Raw genomic sequence first — 23,379 nt, forward strand, 5'->3', positions numbered from 1 at the left:
AACTCTTTCCTGTGAACTCCAGGTTCCTTGGCTTCTCCAGACTCATAGCTCCATTTCCTCAATTGAGGGAGATGGCCAGGCTCTGTCTGCGTTCCCCGTCCCTGTCTTGCAGTCTAGAATATTTCTCTAGGCAGTAGGATGGGGCAATCTTCAGGCTCATCTAAGCTTTTCCATCTCTCAGAGATCACTGACCTTACTTGCCTGAAGTCCAATGATTTGAGCACCGTTTTTTTCATATGTTTTGTCTTGGCGTTTTTGTTTGTTTTGCTTTTAGTTATTTTGCACAGGTGGGTAAATCTGGTCCCCGTTACTCTATTTTGACTAGAGTGGAAGTGAAGGTTATTCCCCAAATTTGGTTTTAAAGGACCAGATTTCACCATTTAATACACACATATTTTATATTTTAAAAATCTAAAGTCAGGATGTGTCTTAAATACAATTCTACCTTACAACTGCCATTGGCCAAGAGGGAATTGTGTTATTGTTCATGCATGAGCACATGCGAACTTGGCCATGGCTGTTCATATTATCATCCCTTCAGTTGAATTATGTGCATGATTATCACTGTATGTGTTGACTTTAATTGCCACTTAAAGTATCTTCAAAAATATTTCATCATGGTTTTCCCTTGAAATAAAAGGTTATTGTGTATGAGAAATGACTCAGACTAGAAAAGTCTGATTAAAATAGTGTCTTAAATCAGTCTACCAGAGCTCTTTCAACAACTATTAAATGAACATTTAAATTAAAAGAAAACATTTTGTCATAATATAATAGGTAGCATTTTTCTCTTAGTAGTCCATAAGATAATGTGTACCCTATGTCCAATGGCATTTTAGATTCAAATAAATACAGTAGCCAGTTAACTGGGATGTTTATTGGTAAAGCTAATCCAACTTGGTTCCAAATTAACAGTGGTTAAAACAAGACAGAAGTTCACTTCTCTCTCACATTATCAGTCTGGGAACAAGCGGCCTGTGGTTTGTGTGGTTATTCCGTGTTGGGGACTCAGGCTCTTTTTATATTGTTGCTTCACCATGTGCAGGGTGTAGCCTTCATCTACAGGGTTGAAGATGGCTTGATGTTGTGTATACATGTTAGGCAGTGGGAAGAGGGCAAAGGAGAAGTGAATGGCACACTCCTTCCCTTTAGGGTCACAGCTTAGACGTTGCACACATCACATGTGTTTTCATCCCGCTGGCCAGAACATTGTCACGTGGCCACAAACAACTGCAAAGGAGAGAGGGAAATACAGCCCTTAGTCCAGGTGTCACATGCCCAGATGAAAATCAGGGGTTCTATTATTATGGAGGGGGAGGAGAATGAATTTGGGGGGGGGGGACAAGGAGCATCTGATCTGTGTTCTGTGTGACCCTAGGGTTTTCAAATTGTTGGAGCTGCCTATAGAAGGAATGGTTTGTCTAGAGAAATAGTGAGAGCTCTGTGACTAAGTTGTTCAAGGAAGGCCTAATTGAACACTTGGAAGTGATATTATAGAAAGCACTTAAGCAGTGGTTGGCAAAGGGATGATAGATGCCTTCGAAGGTCCCTCCCAGCCTGGAGAGTCACATGTGCTCAGGTCCTACCCACATTGGTCTGTGAGTACCACTTGCTGTATGTGAATCACTTGGCTGCTGTCTGTGCCAAGGATTTGGCTTCACTGAAAATGCCCAAATACATACAGAGACCTTCAGATAAAATTCTATTTAACCCCCAGAGATCAGGGATGGGTCATGGGGGTGGGCAGAGCAACAATAACTAGGCAAAGCTCTTAATCAGATCTTGATGGTGGTAAGATAGAGCTGCTAGGTGAGTCAGGCAGAGGTTGTTTAAGAGAGAAATGAGACCAGCTCAGGGTGCATTCTGTTACAGGTCTCCAGTTGGGGCATCCCCTAAGCTTCCCCATTGCTCCTCCTTTCTGAGTACAAGCACAGAGAACAGGTGCCCTCATGCACTACTGGTGGGAGTGTGAACTGGTGTAGCCATCCTGAACAGCAAACTGGCACTTCTTACTTGAAATAAGAATACATGTTACCTGTGCGCCAGATTTCCCACTCCTGGGATATAGCCACCTAAATTTACTCAGACAGACACAAGAATATTCATCAAAGTATTGTTTGTGGAGGGGGGAGATAGAAGCAAAGTGAGAGTTTATCCTTGGAAGTGTGGACAGGTAAAATGTGGTGGATGACCACACTTAGAAGCAAGGAATCCTGGATCTTAACATCAGAGTGCCATATGAAAACTATATGTTATCATTAGTCTATACCGTGTGTGTGCGTGCGTGCGTGTGTGTGTGTGTGTGTGTGTGTGCATGCATGCACGCGTGCGCCCAGGCGCGCGCGCCCAGGCACGCGCATGTTAGTCAGCTTAGTCTGCCACAAAGCAATAACACATTCTGGGTGGCTTAAATAACAGACATTTATTTTCTCACAGTTCTGGAGGCTGGAGATTCATGATATAGATACCAGAAATTTTGATTTCTGGTAAGGGCTCTCTTCCTGTCCTGTAGATGGCTGCTTCCTCCCTGTGTCCTCATTTGGCCATTCCTCTGGTCTTGTGTGGAGACAGAAAGAGCTCATGCGTCCCTTCCTCTACTTATAAGGACGTCAATACAACCAGATTAAGGCTCTACTGTGATGACCTCATTTAACCTTACACCTCCCTAAAATTCTCTCTCCAAATATTTTGGAGATTAACCTTATACCTCCCTAAAAGTTCCCTCAAAGTACTTGGAAGTACTTTGGGGGTTAGGGCTTGAACATATGTATATTAGGGGACTCAATGCATTCCGTAACATTCCTCCCTATGCCTCCCACCAAATGCATGTCTTTCTCACATGCAAAATTCATTCATCCCTTCCCAACAGCCCCAAATGTCTTAATGCACTCCAGAACCTATGCCCAGTCAAAAGTCTCATCTAAATATCACCTAATTTAGGTTTGGATGAGACTTGAGGTATGATTCATCCAAAGGGCAAAATTCCTCTCCAGCTGTGAAACCAGACAAATGATCTGCTTCCCAAGTATAATAGTAGGACAAGCATAGGATAGACATTCCCTTTTGAAAAGGGAGAAATCAGAAAGAAGAGAGGGATGATAGAGCCCAAGAAAGTGCAAAACGTAGCAAGGCAAGTTTCATTAGATTTTTCAGGCTGGAGAATAATCTTTGGCTGGATGCTTTGGGCAGTATCACCCCCTCCCTCACAGCCCTTTGCTGTTGCCCTTCTCCTGAGGCACTAGTCAGAGGCAGCCTGGCCCACTGAAACTGAGGAGGCAACAGCCTTGCCCCCAGAGCCGGTTAGGTCTAGACCCAATGGTGGGAATGGCAGCCCTGATGATCCCTTAATCACCTTTGGTGTCATTCTTTCCTTTACTTGAAGGATGAAGCATGTTTGCAGCTAAGTAACTCTATTGTCCTGCCTTGTAGATTCCAAAAACTTTCCTTTATTTCATCCTCTCTCTGCTCCCCTTGGTCCATGCTGGCAGTGACTGTGCTTGTATAATCCCATCTCTGTTCCTGACTTCTGCTGAGATACCTAATTAAAATCATGTGTAATCTCCTCAAGGAGTGGTTTTCTAGCCACATCCTTGGTGTTCTCTCCGGAAGATGCTTTATATTTTTTGCAATATGGATAGAACGAGAATTTTTCCAATCTTCAAGTTCTGGTTCATCTTGCTTAATGATTCTTTTGATTTCTCTCTCTCCTCTTGCATTTTACTATAAGCAGCTGAGCTTCACATTCAACACTTTGCTTAAAAATCTCCTCAGCTACATATCTAATTTCATTGCTCACAGGCTCTACCTTCCACAGAACACTAGAACAAAATTCAGCCAAATTCTTTGCCACTTTATAATAAGGATCACCTTTTCTCCAGGTTCTAATGACATCTTCCTCTTTTCTCTTTGAGACCTCACTGGAAGCATCGTTAATGTCCATGTTTCTACCAACAGTCACTTCAATGCAATATAGGCTTTTTCTAGCATGCGCCTGAAAACTCTCCCAGCCTCTACTCCTCATCTAGTTCCAAATCCACTTCCACATTTTTAGGTTTTTATTAAAGTAGTACCCCACTTCATGGTACCAAAATCTGTGTTAATCTGCTCAGTCTTCCACAACAAAATACCACAGACTGGGTGGCTTAAACAACAGACATTTATTTTCTCACAGTTCTGGAGGCTAGAAGTCCATGGTCAAAGTGCAAGAAAATTTACTTTCTTGTGAGGGCTCTCTTCCTGGCTTATAGTCAGCTGCCTTCTTGCTATGTCTTCACATGGCCTTTCCTCTGTACCTGTAGAGACAGAGAGAAGGCAACCACTGGTGTGTCTTCTTCTTCTTCAAAGGGCACCAGTCTAACTGGATTAGGGTCCCACATTTATGACCTCATTTAACCTTAATTACCTCTCTAAAGGCCCCCCTCTAAACACACTCACATTGGGGATTAGGGCTTCAACATATGAATTTTGGAGGGACATGATTCAGTCCATAACACACTCTCTCTCTCTCTCTCTCTCTCTCTCTCATTCTCTTTCCCTCTCCCTCTCCTTCTTCCTCTCCTTTTCTCTCCTTAATATACATCAATAATTTACCGTTTAGAAGAACACATGCAACACAATAAATAGGCATTAAGTAGTTTTGAATGGTTGCCTGTGTGGGGCGTAAATGATGTAGGAAATGGGGATAAAAGGGAAGGAAGGCATAAGGAAGGAAGGAGGAGGAATTACACAACAGAGAGGTCTTGTCTACAGAGAAAAAAGAGGGTGAAACTAAAAAATATTTGAAATAATGGCTGAAGACTCCCCAGATTTGTCAAAAGATATACACCAACTGATTCAAAGAGGATAGACTCATAGAAATCCACACCAAGACACATCATGGTTAATGTCTGAAAACTAGAATGCCTTAAACTAGTCAAAGAGAAATTACACCTTACCTATAGGTGAAAATAGTTTGAATGACAGTGAATTTCTCATCAGAAAATATAGAAGCCAGAAGGAAGTGGCACAAGATTTTTCAAGTCCTGAAAGAAGAGAACTATCAACTGCAAATACTACATGTAGCAAAAATATCCATCAAGAATGAGGAATAAATTAAGACATTCTCAGATGAAGAAAACTAAGAGAATCTGTCACCAGCAGATCTACCCTAAAATAATAATAGCTAAAGGAATCTTTCCTAAAAGAAGACAACATGGAATATCAGGAAGGAAGAAAAACCAAGAGAAAGAGTAAAAATATAATTAAAATACAGTACATTTTCCTTCTTCTGTTTAGTTTTCTAAATCATTTCTGATGGTGGAAGCAGTAATATGGTTCTCTACAAACATAACTCTTATGTAGGAGAAATATTTCAGATAGTTATATTATAAATGGTGGAGGGTAAAGGGGGCATAAAGGGAGGTAATGTTTCTACCCTTCACTCACCCTAATAAAAAGATGACAGAGAAGACTATGATAAATTATGAAATATAATACCTAGAGCAACCACTGAAAAAACTATAGAAAAAGATACACTTAAAAACAGTATAGGTAAAATGTAATTCCAAAAAACATTCAATTAAAGATAGGAAGGCAGCAAAAAGGAAACAACAGAGAATCAAATAAGAGAGAGATCAAATAGTAAACAAAAATTAAATGATACACTTAAGTCCTAACTTATCAATAAGTACACTGGATATAAATGGCCTAAATACTGCAATCCAAATACTGATCAGCCAAGATGATTAAAAAATATGACCTGTCTATGTGCTGTCTACAAGAATCTCACTTCAAATATAAAGATATAGGTATGTTGAAAGAATGAAAGAAGATATACCATGGAAACATTAATCCAAGGAAAGCAGGAATGGATATATTAATATCAGATAAAGTAGACTTCAGAGCAAAGAAAATTACTAGGTACAGAGAGGTACATTAGATAATGACAAAAGTGTCAGTCTGCCAAGAAGACCTGGCAGTCCTAAATGGGTATACACCAACAACAGAACTGTAAAATACGAGAGGCAAATCTGACAGAACCAAAGGAAGAAATAGACAAAGCCACAATTATAGCTGGGGTCTTTAACATACATCTATCATTTGATAGAACTAGACAGAAAACCAGCAAGGGTATAGAGCTCCACAACACCATCAATGACAGGATCTAATTAACATTTATAGAACATTCCACCCAACAACAGGCTACACATACTTTTCAAGTGTCCATGGAACATATACCAATATAGATAGACCATATTCTGGGATACAAAAAAAAAAAAAAATTCTTAACAAATTTAAAAGACAGGAAATACAGTGTGTTCTCTGACATTAATAAAGTCAAACTAGAAATCAAGAAGTCAGAAAAAAATACCAGGAAAAAGGATAATAATAATAAAAAAAATTCTAAAATAACGCATGTTTCAAAGATGAAGTCTCAAGGGAAATAAAAATACATTGAACTGAGTGAAAATGAAAATGAAACATATCAAAATGAAAATTGAACGTATCAAAATGGGATGACGCAAAAGCAGTGGTGAGAGGGAAATTTGTAGCACCAATGCCTACTTTAGAACAGAGGAAATGCCTCTAATTAATAATCTAAGCTCCTACCTCAAGAAACTAGAAAAGAAGAGCAAAATAAAACCGAGGCAAGCAGAAAACAGGAAATAATACAGATAAGAGCAGATACTGATGATTAAAAGCAGAAAGAAAAGTAGAGAAATCAATGAAACAGAAAGCTGAATATTTGAAAAAATATATAAAATTGAAAAACCTCTAGCAACACTAACAAAGAAAAAAGAGAGAAGACACAAATTACAGACATCAGGAATGAAACAGAAAATGTCACTACCAACCCCACAGACTTCAAAAGAATAGCAACGGAATACTATGAACAATTCTACTCATTACAAGTTACATGAAATGGGTCAATTCTCAAAAAACACTACCACAACTCACCCGATATAAAATAGATAATTTGAATAACCCTGAAACTATTTAGAAAATTAAATTTGTAAAGTAGCAACCCCCAAAACCAGAACCTCCATGCCCATTTGGTTTCACTGGAGAATTTTACCAAATGGTTAAAGAGAATTAACCCCATTTCTTAACAGTCTCTCCAAAAAGCAGAAGTGGAAAGAACACATCTCCATTTATTTTATGAAGCCCTTAATACCCTGAAACAATTTCAGGCAAAGACAATGCAAGAAAATTATAAATTAATATCCTTCATGATTATAGATGTAAAAATCGTTATCAAAGTATTAGCAAATAGAATTCAGCAATATATTAAAAAAAATTGACACCATGACCAAGAGGGGTTTATTCCAGAGATGCAAGGTTAGTTTGTTATTCAAAAATCAATTAATGTTATTTATCATATCAAAAGGCTAAAGAAGAGAAATCTCATGATTATGTCAATTAATACAGATAAAGCACTTGACAAAAGTCAGCACATATTTATGATAAAATCTCTTTAAAAAACTAGGAATGGGGGTGGGGGGACTTTCTCAACTTGATAAAGTACATCTACAAATACCCTTCAGCTAGCTAACAATACACTTACTTGTCAAAGAATGAATGCTGTCCTACGTAGATCACAAACAAGGCAAGGATGTCCACTCTCAGCACTGCTAGTCCATATAGCACTAGAGGTTTTAGGCAGGACAATTAGGCAAGAAAGTAAATAAAAGGTGTACAAGATGGAAAGGAAGAAATAAAATTGTTTTTGTTTGCAGATAACATGATTTGTCTATGTAGGAAATCCTGATAAGTCAAAAACAAAACAAAAAACCAGAAAACTCCTACATCTAACACGTGGGTCAGCAAGATTGCAGAATGTAAGATCAGCATTAAAAAAAAATAGCAATATGCATGTGGAAACTACAATTACAAAACATGAAACCACTTACAAGCACTCAGAAACACGAAATACCTAAGTGTAACAAAGATTTAACAAAAGATGTATAGGACTTTTATGCTGAAAACTACAAAATGCTAATAAAACAAATCAAAGGCGATCTAAATAGAGAGAGACACTGTATCCAGGGTTTGGAAGATGAGTCAATATAGTAAAGATGCCAATCCTCCCAAATTGATGTACAAATTTAATAAAATTCCCATCAAAATGCCAGAAAGATTTTTGGTAGATATAGACAAAATTATTCTAAAATTTATATGGCAAGGCAGAAGAACTAGAATGGCCAAAAGAATTTTGAGATATAAAAATAAATGGGAGAAATCGCTCTTCCTGATTTCAAAACTTATTATATAGCTACAGTGATTAAGATTGCGTGATACTGACAAAGGGACAGACACATAGGTAATTGGAACAAAATTGAGAATCCAGAAATTGACCCACACAAGTATGGCCAACTGATTTTTGACAGAGGTGCAAAAGTAATCCAACAAAGGAAGGACAGTCTTTATAACAAACGGTACTGAAGCAATGGCATATCCATAAGCAAAAAAAAAAAAAGAATCTCAACCTAAACCTCGAACTTTGTACCAAAGTTAACTCAGAGTGGATTGTAGACATAAATGTAACTATAAAACTTTCTGAAGATAACATAGGAGAAAATTTGCAGACCCTAGGGCTTAGTGAAGACGCTTAGACATGACACCAGAGCATTATCCATAAAATATATATATAGATTGGACTTCATCAAAAAAAAGTTTTAAATGTTCTGCTAAGGACCTGGTTAAGAGGATGAAAAGACAAGCCAATAAATGGGAGAAAATATTTGCAAACCTCATATCTGACAAAGCACTCATATCTAGGACACATAAAGAATTCTCAAAACTCAACCCTGAGAAAACAAACAGTCCAATGGGCCAAAGACATGCACAGACATTTTTTGGAAAAGGACATACAGATGGCAAATAAGTACATGAGAAGATGTTCAGTATCACTAGCCACTAGGGAAGTGCAAATTAAGATCACTTTGAGGTATCTCCATATACCTTTTAAAACAGTTCAAGCAAAATGGCTGGCCACATAGAGGAACTAGATCACTCATACATTGTTGGCGGGCATGTGAAATGGTACAGCCGCTCTGGAAAACAGTTTGGCAGTTTCTCAAAAAACTAAGCATGCAATTACCATACAAACCAGCAATTGCAGTCTTGGTCATTTATCCTAGAGAAATGAAAACTTAAGGTCACACTAAAACTCGTAGTTGGATATTCATAGCAGCTTTATTCATAACCGCCAAAAACTGGAATCAGCCCAGATGTCCTTCAGTGGACATTGTTTAGAATTGTCAGTGCATGGTGATAATAAAGAGCAGACCAACTTTAGTTGGTTCTATTAATTTTTTTTAATTCTCTGCACACAATGCACCTCTTTATTTTCCGCACCTGGGGTGGACTGCTCTCACTGCCCGGCCCTTGGTAAACCACTGCTGAGAGGTAACAGTGGTACCATCAAAGGCTGCAGTGACACCGCTGTCCCTCCACTAAAGCATGGGCCGGGCTCCCCGCCAGCCCCCGAGAAACTGACTTTAGAAATAGCAGTAAATAGAGGCTATTTCTGAACTCCATCTTCATAACTCTGCTTCCCTCTCATAACGAGGAGTCTTAGCCCTTCTGCCCCTCAGTCAGGGTCCCTAGTCCTTGCCATTTCTTGCCACAGTGGACAATAGAAAAAGGCTCCAAAACACCTTGGACTGTGGCTACCCTGGCCCTCATACCCAAAGGATAAAGCTGCCATTTTGCTGGTGACAGTCCTCCTCCCGAAGGAGAGGAAATACCACGGTGCTTTTGAGGAAGCCTTTGTGCCTTTGATTTTCCAGTTCCAGGCAGCACTTTAACTGTGACCCCACCAGGTGAAAACCTTTGGTTTATTTTGATTTAATCTGGGATTGCAGTGTCCTCTGCCTGACGACATGGGGTTGTCTATAAGCAGAATTGGACATGGATGGAGGAGGGAGGATTAGATAAAAGGCACTCATCCAAGCAGGGAAAGATGTACTATGTTGATTTCTATGAAGTGTCAGTGAGAGAGATCTCTCACCCCTGATTTCATTTAGTAGTAGTCGCTAGCATCTTAACTGAATTGATTACAAATTAGGAAGGCTTGGGCCAGCCCTATAAAATGCCATTATTCATACTGACATTATGAGGTGACTTATGTTAATGATTATTATTATAGTCTTAATAAGTGGTAATATACCTTGCTACTCATGCTAGTACATGTGCACACATGCATGTGCACACACACACACACACACACACACACACACATTATACACACATCCTACCCATTGTAGGCTCTTTATAACAAAGTTTAAACCACTGTGGTAAAGGAGATAACCATAGCAGAAGAGCTGGGCAGTGTGGGGAGGGACAGGTACTATCATTTGTTGACTGCTCACCACGTGCCACATACTCTGCTTGGGGACTTTACATGTCTTAGCTCATTTAGCCCTCAGCAAAGAACCTGTAAGGTGAGTGCTATTATTATTCCTGTGTTACTGATGAGGAGACCAGGGCTGAGAAAAGTGAAAAGAGATAATCAGATTATGTCACTCTCCTGCTGCTTAAAGTTCTGCAATGATTCCCTCTTCTCCTGAAGATAAAAGTACTCGCTCCTCATCTCAATCTCCAGGCTGTGTTCTGGCAACTTCCCTAGTTTCATCTCAGACAGCCCCCACCACACCACACCACACACACACACACACACACACACACACACACGCACATGCACACGCACACGCACACACACACCTCTTGCAGTAGATGTTCCAGCCACACTGACCTTTTTTCAGTTCCTCTAATGTGCCATATTCTCTTCTGTTCTAGGGCCATTGCAAATAGTATTCTCTCTGCCTGGACTGCTCTCCTCTATGTCTACCTGCTACCCACCATCTACCTCCGACCCATTCTCCAGGTCTTAGCTTAGATGTCACATTCTCAGTTTCTCAGGGGAGCTTCCTGTGACAGCCCCCTTGACTACAGTGTCCCTCAGACTATGTTAGAACCCTTTGGTGTGTCTTTCCATTGCATTCTGCATTTCATCCATATTACTTATCACTTAGTTTTACATGTGTTCAGGGTCTATTTTCCTCATTAGATGAAGATCCCTGTCCACAGGCTGTCCTGTTCTCTGCTCTATCTCTAGCACCTAGTACAGTGGCTGGCACATGATAGATGTTCCATAAGTATTTGTTGAATGAATGTATCTTTAAGCCTTCTATAATTGGTGCATAATCGGTGCTCAATGAATATAATTAAACTATAAATATAGTTGTTATTCTTATTGTCCAAGGACAAATAGCTAGTCAGGGGCAGAACCAGGAATTATACCCACGTCTGAATCTAAAGCCCATGTTCCTTTCAAATTATGGCTCTGCCTGCAGAAATGGGTTCTAGGCCTAGCACTGCCACAAACTGGCTGTATGAATCAGGGTGAGACACTATATCACTCTGAATCTCAGTTTTCCCATCTGTAAATTGGGGTAGGGATAGGTGAAGTTTAGACTGCTCTGTATGCAATCTAGAGGAAGAGAATAGAAGTCTAGATGGGAGGGGGCTCTAAGTAGTGGATTAACTGACCAGTACAAATCACTATCATCCCTCTGCAAGGCAGTTGAACAGGTATACCGAGAACCCTCAATATGTTTATGCCCCTTAGCCTGGGTAACCCCAGTCGGGCAGTGTGGAGTAGTGGGTGGTGTTAGAGAGCCCTGGGTTCAAATCCCAGCATCCCATTTACTGCAACTTACCATCCTGAACTCCCAATTTCCTTCTTTACAGATGGGATAATAACACCCATCCTTTTAACCTTTTCTAAGGTAAAAGCAATATAATAACTTGAAAAGAAATTTTTGAATATTGAAAGAAAAATTTCTCCTGTCATCCTACCCACCTAACATAATTCTTTCTGTGGTTCTGTGCCATTGAGGGCCACCTCTTGAGGCAGGAGCCACAGGCAATGCTGAAGAAAGGAGAGAGAATGAACACAGAAGCAGGCTGAGGTCAGAGGCCAGAGGCCAGGGTGTGGAGCAAGAGTAACCATGGGATGGGCTGGGGCAGAGGAGAAAGCCAGCTACTGAGGCAGAATAAAGGAGATGCCTAATCTGAGTAACGGATGATGGCTAGACAGAACCTGAGAACCAGAGAGTAGAGAGTGAGTGGGAGGGCAACAGTGTGCCCTAGAGGGGCTTCCTTCCAAAGTTTTGTGGCTCTTTCACTTAGGCAGGCTTCAGTGGTCTCAAAGATCCTTGAAACTGTACTCTTGCCAATTCCTTTTGTTTAGTCACATGCATGTGTATTTTGAAATTGCAATCCTAGTGTATATACCTTTTCATGGAGTATCTTCAACATTTTCCATGTCACAAGTCTTCATAATGATTCCTTTTAGTGGCTGCCAAATATTCCAATTTTGCCCATAGACCAGAAAGCATATCCCTGTGTATTAACTTTTTGCTTCCCTGCCTTATTTCTTTAGAATAAATTGCTAGGTGTGGGATTACTGAGCCAGAGGGTATGCAATTGGGATTTAACAACCAGAAATAGGTTTTATTTTTTCTAGGAAAAGAAATGAGCTGCAGTTCTTCCCGTCTCCTACCTCTTCTGGAACTGATGAGGGGACCCTATAGAGCTGTGCGGTCCAATATGAGAGCCATTATCCCCATGTGGCTGTTTAAACTTAATTTTAATCAATTGATTAAAATTAAATAAAATTCAAAATTCAGTTCCTCGGTTGCACTAGCCATATTTTGAATGCTCAGTAGCTTCATGTGCCTAGTGGCTACTGTATTAGAAAGCATAGATACAGAAAATTTCCATCATTGTAGAAAATTTATTGGATAGTGCTGCTCTAGAGTTTCTCAAGAGGTCATGGTTGGCATCTTGGGTGGGAGTTGTTTGTGATGTGGGACTTTCCTGTGCATTGAGAGGCTGTTTAGCATTTCTGGCCCATATCCACTAAATGCCAGTAGTGCTGTCCCTTGAATCAATCTAACAGCTAAAACCTGCCCCACGTTTGCAAATGCTCCATCAAGGAACAAAATCATCCCCATTCGAGACCCACTGAGCTTTTATCTTAGAAGAAAGAATCTCCTGTCTTTGTGGGGATGGCTTCAAGCTGCCTCTGCCTGAAGAGAGGGAAGCTTAGAAAGATGGCTTAACAAGATAGCCCTGGCTCAGGGCCTAACTCTGTACTCCATTTCTCTAACTCTGTACTCCATTTCCCTTTTCCTGCCTTCTCCTGCTGGTCTGTTTCCTCATTTTGGGGAATGGCAGGAACAAGACCCTGCAGATGGAAAAGATCAAGACCCGTTTGAAGGCTGAGTTTGAGGCCCTTGAATCAGAGGAGAGGCACCTGAAGGAATACAAGCAGGAGATGGACCTCCTGCTACAGAAGAAGATGGCCCATGTGGAGGAACTCCGACTGATCCACGCTGATATCAATGTGGTATGTGGGTGGCTGCCTGAAGCCTATTTCTGGGCCCTTTGAGGAGGAATAGGCAGTAGTGAGTGCTGTGGACTCTCCTTGAGATGTGGCTGTGGCCAACTTGGGGGAGTAGGCATCAGGCTATGGTGAAATGGAAGAATCCAGGAGTTCTGAGACCCAGCCCTGGCTCTGTCACTGATCGACTGTATATCACTGGACAAGTTCCTTCTTCTCTCGGGGCCTCATTTTCCTTCTCTGTACCATGAGAGGGATTCAGTCACCTCTGAGGTCTCATTCAGCACTGATGTGCTCTCATTCTGGGAGTCTAGGAGTTGAGAGCTAGCCTTGGGGAAAAGCAGAGCAGGCAGATGCCTTGGGGATCTAACTTAAATTTAGGGCTCCAAAGCTTCCAACTAAGCCAAACAAACCATCTCTGCCAGCCTACCAAACTGGGGCTCCCTCATTACAGTCTCTCTTTTGGAGACCCTTGGAATGTGGGGAATGAACTGCCTGCTATGGTGATAAGTCCCCCACTTTTTAGAGTTATTAAAGCAGAGTCTGAATGGTCACCTGTCTGGGCTACAGTATTGGTGATTCCTTCACCAGGAGGGAGGTTGGAGGTGCTGACCTGTAAGGCCCTTTCCAACCCTTAGAGCCTATGATAATGAGATTTTTTTTTTTTTTAATCACGTTTGAAGGAGCTAAGTTTCTATTCTTGGGAAACTCATTTCTGTGGCAATATATACTTCCTGATATTGCCAGGCCTAGGGTCTTAAAGGAAATATGAATGCAATTTGGACAGTAGTTACCTGGGATTTTCTGTGTCACAAGATCACAGGATATCAGGGTCTCATGAGGAGTTGGCAGTTCTGCTGCCAGCTAACTAAGGATAGAGAAATAAACAAGGTATTAGTCACAGAGGGGCTGAAAATCTGGGCCAGTGGATCTCCAACTTGAACATGCCTCATGAGTCACCTAGAGGGCCTGTTAAAACACTGGTTGTTGGACTTCACCCCAGAATTTCTGATTGCTTATATCTGGGGTGGTACCTGAGAATCTACATTTCTAATGAGTTCCCAGTTGATGCTGATGCTGCTGATCTGGTAACTGCATTTTGGGAACCACTGATCTAGGAGAAAAGCCACTGGCCTGGGAGGCAGAAGCCCTGAGTCTTTATGTAGACTTTGCTCCTAGGAAGCATTTCTCTGAGGAAGTTACTTCTTCTCTCTGAGTCTCAATTCTCTGATCTGTAAAATGGTGGTGGGGTGCACTACATGAGCTCTAAGGGCCATTCCAGCTCTAAGATGCTATATTTGAATAATAACTACCACTAATTGAGCCTCTACTCTGTGTTAGCCCCTGTACTGAGCGCTTATATGAATTCAATCGTTGAATCTTCACCAAGATTATATGAGGTAGGTATGATTGTTATCACCATTATACAGATGAAAAAACTGAGGCTTGACAAGAGTCACATAGAATACATAGTGGATTGAGGACTTGATCATAGATTGGTTTGGCTCTGGAGCCTGTGCTATTATCCACTCAGCTGTACAGCCTCGCTGAGAATCTTGGAGTCTTTTCTCTGTGCTTACCTCACTCTGTGTTCCAGATGGAAAACACCATCAAACAGTCTGAGAATGACCTAAACAAGCTGCTAGAGTCTACCCGGCGGCTACATGATGAGTATAAGCCGCTGAAGGAACATGTGGATGCCCTGCGCATGACTCTGGGCCTGCAGAGGCTCCCTGACTTATGTGAAGAGGAGGAGAAGCTCTCCTTGGAGTAAGCTGCCTGCCTCCTGTCCCTGCAACATACACCACACACACACACACACACACACACACACACACACACACACACACACATATATATATACACACATAAAGCCTGGTCTGAAAGTCAGGGTACCCAGTCCTAGCCCCAGGCCTGTCAGTGGCTGACTCATTGCATGACCTTGGGTAAGTCTCTGTGTTGGGCTGTTAGATGATTAGACTAGAATTACTAGATGGCTTTTAAAGTTCTTTGTGCAATTTTGACAATACAAGACTATGTCTATGACTCGTTGTGTGTGTATGCATCTGTGACTCTTAAGAGGTCACTTCCCAAGTCAAGGTCTAGAAGGGGTGTCCAGAAACCTTGAAAACACAGAAGGGTGAGCTTTCATGGCCTCCAGGGGCTAGCCTGGAACTTTATCTCAAGACCCAGAGTTAGGAACTAGGCTTACTTTACAGAGACACAGAGCTCAGTTCAGTAGAAGGAATAGAAGGGAACATACTTCCTTAAGGTAGAGCAGGCTGCCTGTGGAAGTGGTGAGCTTCTTATTCCTAGAGGTATGCCAGCAGAGGCCTGAGGACACTTAATAGGAATACTGCAAAGGATCATGGGATGGAGGGTAGACAAATGCCCTTTGAGGACTTGGCTAGCCTTGGGATTTTTTTTATTTTTCTGGGCCTGTCAGAGCCAAGGAGCAGGAGGAGTACCCTTCCCAACACACAGTGGGCCTGGCACCCAGGGAGAAGAGCCTTGTGCTGGAGAGGGTGCAGGAACTTCCTACAGTGAGCCACAGCCCAACCCCCTTCGTTCTGTAGCATGGAGTCCTTAAGAGGGGCAAGGTTCTCCTTGCTTTCAGAATGATCCAGCTAATGTCTCTCATCTCCAAAGTTACTTTGAGAAGCAGAAAGCAGAGTGGCAGACGGAGCCTCAGGAGCCCCCGATCCCTGAATCCTTGGCCGCCGCAGCCGCTGCCGCCCAACAACTCCAAGTGGCTAGGAAGCAGGACACTCGGCAGACAGCCACCTTCAGGCAGCAGCCCCCACCTATGAAGGTGAGTGAGCTGGGTATGGACTGTGGAGGAAGCAAGGTATCCTCAAGCAGCCCCATGGAAGGCGGGGTCTGGGTCTTTGGCCTTACTTATTTGGGGTCTTCCTAAAACAGCCTTCGCTTGGGGCACAGAGGAAGGGGTGGTGTGTATGTGTGCTGTAGTAGAGCCACTGGTCTTGTTGCCTCATATTCCCAGAGGGGTTAGAATGCAGGGAGATTGGCAGGCTCTGCTAAAGTATAATTTTCAGAAAGTTAGAAACGTGACTCGGACAAATATATAGTGAACGTGTGTCATTAACGAGGGAGCCAGCAGCATTACAAAGCTGGTTCCAGAAGCATTAGAGGAACAGATAATTATATAGTCAGGTCAGGGAAGGAAAGGAATGCCGAAATAAGTTTGCAATGTTAAATCCAGAACTGGTTAATGTCCTACAGGAAAATAAAACTGTAATCTTTGTGATTACCTTTTCTTTGGAACAAAAATAATTTGCATCTCTACTGGGCAAAAACCATTTGTGCCTTATCAACATTAAGTCACAGCATCTGGGCCCTGATCAATAGTAAATAGTCAAATAGTATACTATTTAATGGAAAAATATTTATAGTCAGTGGAACAGAATAGAGAGCCCAGAAATAAACCCACTCACCTACGTTCAATTAATCTTTGACAAAGGAGGCAGGAATATACAATGGAGACAAGACAGTCTCTTCAGCAAGTGGTATTGGGAAAGCTGGACAGCTGCATGTAAATCAATGAAGTTAGAACACTCCCTCACACCATACTCAAAAGTAAGCTCAAAACGGCTTAAAGACTTAAATGTAAGACATGATACCATACAACTCCTAGAAGAGAACACAGGCAAAACATTCTCTGACATAAATTGTACCAGTGTTTTCTTGGGTCAGTCTCCCAAGGCAATAGAAATAAAAGCAAAAGTAAACAAATGGGACCTATTCAAACTTATAAGCTTTTGCACAGCAAAGGAAACCATAAACAAAAATGAAAAGCCAACCTACGGAATGGGAGGAAATATTTGCAAATGGTGCGACCAACAAGGACTTAATTCCCAAAATATAAACACAGCTCATACAACTCAATAACACAAAAACCAACAATCCCATCAAAGAATGGGCAGAGGACCTCAATAGACACTTCTCCAAAGAAGACATACAGATGGCCAATAGGCACATGAACAGATGCTCAGCATCACTAATTGTTGGAGAAATGCAAATCAAAACTACAATGATGTATCACCTCACACCGGTCAGAATGGCCATCATTAAAAATTCTACAAATAACAAATGCTGGAGAGGGTGTGGAGAAAAGGGAACCCTCCTACACTGTTGGCGGGAACGTAAATCGGTGCAGCCACTATGGAGAACAGTATGGAAGTTCCTTAAAAGACTAAAATTTGAGTTACCATATGATCCTGCAATCCCACTCCTAGGCATATATCCAGGGAAAACTCTAATTCAAAAAGATACATGCACCCCAATGTTCATAGCAGTACTATTTACAATAGCCAAGACATGGAAGCAACCTAAATGTCCATCGACAGATGAACGGATAAAGATGATGTGGTACATATATACAATGGAATACTACTCAGCCATAAAAAAGAATGAAATAATGCCATTTGCAGCAACATGGATGGACCTAGAGATTATCATACTAAGTGAAGTAAGTCAGACCGAGAAAGACAAATACCATATGATATCATTTATATGTGAAATATAAAATATGATACAAATGAACTTATTTACAAAACAGAAACAGACTCACAGACATAGAAAACAAACTTATGGTTACCAAAGGGGAAAGGGGGTGGGACAGGGGTAAATTAGGCTTTTGGGATTAGCAGATACAGACTACTGTGTATAAAATAGATAAACAACAAGGTCCTACTGTATAGCACAAGGAACTATATTCAATATCCTGTAATAAACCATAACAGAAAAGAATATCTATCTATCTACCTATCTATCTATCATCTATACCGTTTTGCTGTATACCAGAAGCTACCACAACATTTTAAATCAACTATACTTCAATTTTTTAAATAAGTAGTAAATAGTCAAACAAAGAGACATTCTCCTAGAGCAAGGGTCAGCAAACCAGAACCCATAGGCCAAGTGTGACCTGCTCCCCGTTTTTGTAAATAAAGTTTTATTGGCCCACACACATGCCTGCTTGTTTATGTATTGTCTATAGCTTCTTTTATGTAAGCAGTTAGAGCTGAGTAGTTGCAACTAAAATCATATGACCTGAAAAGAAAGTCCAAAATGTTTACGATCTTGGCCTTTACTGAAAAAGTTTATTGATACCTGTCCTAGAGAATTAAATAATCCTTGAGTGAGCCTGTTAGACCATGCTCCAGTATAATGCTTAATGAATATGCAATTCACATTTTGCCTTATTGCCAAATTTTGGATATTTTTCCTCAATACCCCTCTTTGACTCTCACTCCCTTATATCCTTTGCATCCCTTACATCCAGCACAGATCTCGCTACTTGGGACTCGCTACTTGGGTCTTGCTTCTTTCTGTTGGGAAATCGCAATTGCTTGTGGGGGCCCCTGGGAAAGATGAACCATGGCCTAGAAGAATCTGACCACTAACTTGCTTTGTCTTGTGCCCCCCACCAGGCCTGCTTGTCATGTCATCAACAAATTCACCGGAATGCACCTATATGCCCTCTGTGCAAAGCCAAGAGTCGGTCCAGGAACCCCAAAAAGCCAAAACGGAAGCAGGATGAATGAAAAGAGGGAGAACACTTAGAGCTCTGCTGCTCATAACCCCTCCCCTTGGCCAGAGTGATTGATGTCTCCATGTGAAACAACCCTTCCCCACCTCTACAAAGTCTCCTATTTAATGTGATGGAAGCACAACCCCTCTCTCACTTTGCTCTTATTTCTTTTTGCTCTTGGAGTTTCTGGTTTAGGAAGAGATGTGGTTCAGGTGCTAATGACAGTTGTGTCTGAAGATCCCTTCTCTCTCACCCACATTTCAACCCTTGCCCTTGTTTGGAGCTAAGGGAAGGGCAGAAGTCCCAGATGTGATTCTCTGTCTCTTGTGCCTGAGGCCTGGGGCCTAAGGCCTGAGGGCCTGGGGAGGCCCATATCTTGTTTCAGGTGAAGGCTCCAGTGTGCCCCCTCCCTGTACTTTTGCCTTAGGCTCTGAAGGGACAACAGTCTTCTTGTTGGACTTTTCAATAGGCTTGGTGCATTTATCTCCCCCACCCCCAACCTCATCTCTTCCTCAAGGCCCGGAGGTAGCTTGGACAAGCTCTCCTTTTCATATTCATTTGGGAGGCCTGGCTGTTATTATTGAGCTCACCACCCCACCACCTGGCAGTTTCCCAGATATACTAAAGTTCTCAGGTACCAGGCTATGTGTCTGGGGATCCTAAAATCTGTGGGCTTTTCTCCCATAATAAAACCTAGCTTTTGAAAATCAGTAGCAGATGTTCCCCACAGTGAAATCAAGGAGCCAGACCCACTCCACAAGTCCTGCCTAACTCGATGCCTAAGTCATTGGTCTGAGGGCTCTGCTATCGGGGCTGCCTTAGGCTGTAGAGGCCCCAGGCTGACATTTGTGTTGCCTTTTGTTCAAAACCATTACTCTGGCACTTACTCAAATGGTATATCTTAGAGGTCAGAGTAGTGGGTTGAGATTCAAGTGAATGCCAGTCACTTTACACATGCAGGTAGGTGGGACTTCTACTCCAGTCTCTCTTCTCTAAGGCAGCCTCAGCTCAGGTCAGCTTTTGGCCACCCCTTTTCCTGTGGATTGTGCAGGTGGATTTCCCTCTCAAAAGAAAAGGCACCAGGCTCCCCAAGCCCTACAGCTCTTCCCTCCTCCAAAGCCACATCTCTAGTCAAGTCGCTCTCAAACTTAAGGGACAGGGATGGGGGCTGACTGACTGAAAAAGTGTTAGCTCCTGGCTGGGGAGGGGGGGATATTTTTCCTTCCTTTCTTAGCTGTAGTTTTAAGTTGCCACAGTGTCTGTGTGTTCATAATATATAAAAGGTTCCTCTGCTCTTTGAAAGTAAGAGCGTTATGTCTGTACAAATCCTTTTAAATAAACATTTGTTCATTGGAGTAAATGCTGACTCAGTGCCTACAAGTACCAGGTAACAGAAAAGATGTAATGCCCTTTCCCCTTCTGGGTAGCTCTTCTTTACTCTTATTCACTCCACCCTACAAGTGAGAAAACCAGGCACACTGCCGCATAATAATTTACCCTATTTTTATAATAATTTCCATGTATTCAGTGCCTACTCTGTGTCAAGTCTCTATGTAAGATGCTTTATATAGATGATTGTATTTGATTTTCAAAACAACTTTTCAAGCTAAGTATTCTTATTGCCATTTTCCAAAAATGTAAACTGAAGCTCAGAGAAGTTAAATAACTTGTACAGAGTTAAACAGACAGCTAGTAAGAGAAGTTTCAGGATTTGAACACAGATTTGTCTGGTTCCAGAGTCCTTTTTTTTTTTCCTACTTTTTCTCCATGATCACTTTTTTAAGCTTGTCTCCCTTTTGGGATGGCTTGATCACAGGAGTAGGTGAAATAACTCTGAACTAGAAATCAGGGACTAGGAATTCAGTGACTGATGCAGGAATGTAAAGGTCTGTTCCCCTATGAGGATACAATTGGGAACAACTCCGAAGGGTCATACCAGCTTCAGAGCTCCCCATGGGTGGGTGTACTGTGGTTTCCATTAAGACTGAGTTGCAGTTCAATAGCTCCCTCTGTCCAATACTGCCTCCTTCTCTTCCCTTTTCTTCTGCAAGTGTTGATCCCAAGGGCTCCCTAATTAATATCCTGTACATTAAACTGTCCCAGTGCTTTCCAGAAACCCAACAGTTGACAGAAACTTCTGTGTGCTTCAGTGTCCTCATCTGGAAAAATGGGGAAAATAACAGTACCTACTTCTGGCACTGTTGTGAGCAATGCCAGGCATATAGTAAGCACTCAATGCCAGGCATATAGTAAGTACTTCTACTCCTTGTGCCTCTGGCACCAGGTAGATTGGATGAGTGGTCAAAAGAAACACTATTTGTCTTAGCTGACATTACTCTACCACCCCAGATTTTGTTCAGCTACAAGCCTGCTTTTAAGGTGGCCTAGACTCACTCTGGGCAAAGGGAGGACACTCAGCTGTGTAACTTGGAGTACACTTTAACCTGTATAGCTCTCAGCAGGTCCCTGTAAAGTATAGGAGAAGTGGTCATTGCTCTGCATCTTTGGCACACTGGAGATCAGATCTGTCAATTCAGTTGCAGCACAACTAGCCAGGTCAGCTGTTTCCCAGGGAACACCTCTGAATGGGAAGGGAACAATCAAATGTTGAGCACCTATACCTGCCAGCCACTGGGTGGGGTGCTACTATCTCATTTAATTTTTCTGGTTCAGCTATCTGTTGTGAAACAAACCACCCAAAAACTTAGTGGCTTAAAACAGCCACCATTTATTTGCTCGTGATTCTGCAATTTGAGCAGGACTTGCTGTGAATGGCTTATTTCTATTCCATGTGGTGTTGCCTCAGACAGCTTGGCTGGGGCTGAAGGACCCCAGGTGTGTGCTCTCTCATATCTGATACCTCAGCTGTGGTGGCTGAAACAGCTGTGGGCTGGCTGGGCCTCCCACCTCCCTTTGTAGTATTTTACTCTCCAGGGCCTTTCTTTCTCCATTGGGCCTCTCTCTCCAAGTAGAGTAGTGAGACATTTTTTTGATGTGGCAGCAGTCTTCCCAGAGGGTGAAAACAAAAGCTGCAAGGCCTTTTGTGGCATAAGACCAGAAGTCATACAGCAAAACTGCTGCTGTACTCTATTGGTCAAAGCAAGTCACAGAGCCAGCCCAGATTTAAGGAGTGGGGAAAAGAGACTCCGCCTCTTGATGGGAGGAGCTGCGTGTATGCCAGAGATGGGGGCAATTGTTGGTCGTATTTGCAGACAACCTACCATATCATCCAACAACAACCTTACAAGGAAGGCATTATGCGTGCCCATTTTCACAGATGATAAAACTGAGGCTCAGAAAGGGTAAAATAGTTGCCCAACAAATAACTAGGAAGGGGCAAAGCCAGGAGGCAAAGCTAGGTCTCTCTGCCTTTAAAGCCTGTGTTTCTTCTGCCTAAGAGCAGTTCTTCAGATAAGTCTGAGACCTGGTTAGAGGAGACTAAAGAAAGGAAGAGAAGGAACAAAATAGAGTAAAAGACGAAGACGAGGCAGGTGAAGGAGAGAGAGATGAAGGAGGAGGAGGAGGAGAGTAAGGGAAGTTATTTGTTATATTGGTAAGATGCTGTAAAGCACCTTCTTCAACATTCTCATTTAATGCTCACATTAATAGCCCTGTACTGTTAGTAGAGCATGTAGTACTACATTTTATAAATGAGACCCAGAGAGGGGAACTGACTTGCCCAAGGTCATTTAGCAGGTTAAGAGCAAAGCCACAACTAGAACCCAGGTCTTCCAATCTGGGAATAACCCGGTTTGGGGCTCTCTTTACACGTTTGACACAGTGGGGATGAATTGTATACATGCTTTGTGCCAGATGGGTCGCTTTTACACTGAGGATAGGTGCTCACTCCACAGGGGAAGGCCAGGCAATTTTAGCAATTCTGCTCTTAAAGTCCAGTTCCCTGTTACTATTATGCCCCCAGCTTTCCCATAGCGATTATCAGCATCTTTGCAATGATCAACATCTCCCAAGGTGAACTCTGGGAAGGCTGTTAACTCAGGGCCAGGTTCCCTTAGGTTAGGTACTTAACCCCTCTGAGGCTCCAATATCTCATATGTGAGGTAGGAATAGTAGTAGTCCTCTCCTCATGGCATTGTTGTGAAGATTAAATGAGCTAATAATATATGTAAAGTGCCTAGAACAGCACTTGAGAAGCATTCAGTAAATGATAGCTATGAGGAAGAAAATGATAATGATTATGACTGGCTTCCTGAGAGGCCAAAGATGATGATGATGATGAGGAGGAGGAGGAGGAGGAGAAGGAAGAAGAGAAAGGGAAGGGAAGGGGAGGAGAAGGGAGGGGGAGAAAAGGAAAGAGGAGGCAGGGTACAATAGGGAAGGGATTGCCCCCATGTAGGGCCTCCCTCAGAGGGAAAGTTGATAGCTAAGAGTCATGGTTCCTTTCCTGGAGCTTGATGAGATCCCGAGGCTCTGC

The 23,379-nt window shown here is 42.1% G+C and overlaps 1 protein-coding gene across 1 annotated transcript; it reads left to right on the forward strand.

Annotated features, from left to right (window-relative positions):
* The first annotated feature begins 4,828 nt into the window (after positions 1-4,828).
* LOC309620404 (zinc finger C4H2 domain-containing protein-like) lies at positions 4,829-21,161 on the forward strand. Its single transcript, XM_082376745.1, has 4 exons — positions 4,829-13,396; positions 14,988-15,160; positions 16,040-16,202; positions 18,844-21,161. Exons 1-4 carry the CDS (start codon positions 13,241-13,243, stop codon positions 18,955-18,957), a joined length of 606 nt encoding a protein of 201 aa, XP_082232871.1. The 5' UTR covers positions 4,829-13,240; the 3' UTR covers positions 18,958-21,161.
* The last annotated feature ends 2,218 nt before the right edge of the window (positions 21,162-23,379 follow it).

Source organism: Balaenoptera borealis (assembly GCF_965194805.1).
Source record: "Balaenoptera borealis genome assembly, chromosome: X".
In the NCBI taxonomy this organism is placed as follows: Eukaryota; Metazoa; Chordata; class Mammalia; order Artiodactyla; family Balaenopteridae; genus Balaenoptera; species Balaenoptera borealis.